This window comes from Octodon degus, unplaced genomic scaffold (genome assembly GCF_000260255.1).
Source record: "Octodon degus isolate 3935 unplaced genomic scaffold, OctDeg1.0 scaffold00098, whole genome shotgun sequence".
Lineage (NCBI taxonomy): Eukaryota > Metazoa > Chordata > Mammalia > Rodentia > Octodontidae > Octodon > Octodon degus.
The window spans coordinates 6,483,170-6,484,084 of NW_004524674.1; the positions used below are offsets into that span (position 1 = coordinate 6,483,170).

The 915-nt window shown below is 46.7% G+C and overlaps 2 protein-coding genes across 4 annotated transcripts in view; one reads left to right on the plus strand and one right to left on the minus strand.

Moving 5' to 3' along the window:
- Positions 1 to 915, minus strand: part of Pik3r6 (phosphoinositide-3-kinase regulatory subunit 6) — a 60,334-nt gene that overhangs the window by 37,531 nt on the left and 21,888 nt on the right. The window lies entirely within an intron of this gene.
- The window catches only part of LOC101574280 (splicing factor 3A subunit 3), a 2,237-nt gene continuing 1,322 nt past the window's right edge, over positions 1 to 915 (plus strand). The window contains exon 1 of the mRNA XM_012516267.1: positions 1 to 909. Within this exon, the coding sequence (XP_012371721.1) occupies positions 1 to 909 (909 nt within the window). The remainder of the gene's footprint in view (positions 910 to 915) is intronic.

Below are 915 nucleotides of genomic sequence, written 5' to 3' on the forward strand. Positions count from 1 at the left end.
ATGGCTAAAGAGATGCTCACTAAGAAGTCTACGCTCCGGGACCAGATCAATTCCGACCACCGCACTCGGGCCATGCAAGATAGGTACATGGAGGTCAGTGGGAACCTGAGGGATTTGTACAATGACAAGGATGGGTTACGAAAGGAGGAGCTCCATGCTATTTCAGGACTGAATGAATTTGCTGAATTCTATAATAGACTCAAACAAATAAAGGAATTCCACCGGAAGCACCCGAATGAGATTTGTGTGCCAATGTCAGTGGAATTTGAGGAGCTCCTGAAAGCACGAGAGAATCCAAGTGAAGAGGCACAGAATTTGGTGGAGTTCACAGATGAAGAGGGATATGGCCGTTACCTTGATCTCCATGACTGTTACCTCAAGTATATTAATCTGAAGGCATCGGAGAAGCTGGATTATATCACATACCTGTCTATCTTTGACCAGTTATTTGACATTCCTAAAGAAAGGAAGAATGCAGAATACAAGAGATACCTTGAAATGCTGCTTGAATATCTTCAGGATTACACTGACAGAGTGAAGCCCCTCCAAGATCAGAATGAGCTTTTTGGGAAGATACAGACTGAATTTGAGAAAAAATGGGAGAACGGCACCTTTCCTGGCTGGCGGAAAGAAACAAGCAGCGCCCTGACGCATGCTGGCGCCCATCTTGATCTGTCTGCATTTTCCTCCTGGGAGGAGTTGGCCTCTCTGGGTCTAGACAGATTGAAGTCTGCCCTCTTAGCTTTAGGCCTGAAATGCGGCGGCACCCTTGAAGAGCGAGCCCAGAGGTTATTTAGCACCAAAGGGAAGTCCTTGGAATCACTCGACACCTCCCTGTTTGCCAAAAACCCCAAATCAAAGGGCACCAAGCGAGATACTGAGAGGAACAAAGACATTGCTTTCCTAGAAGCCCAG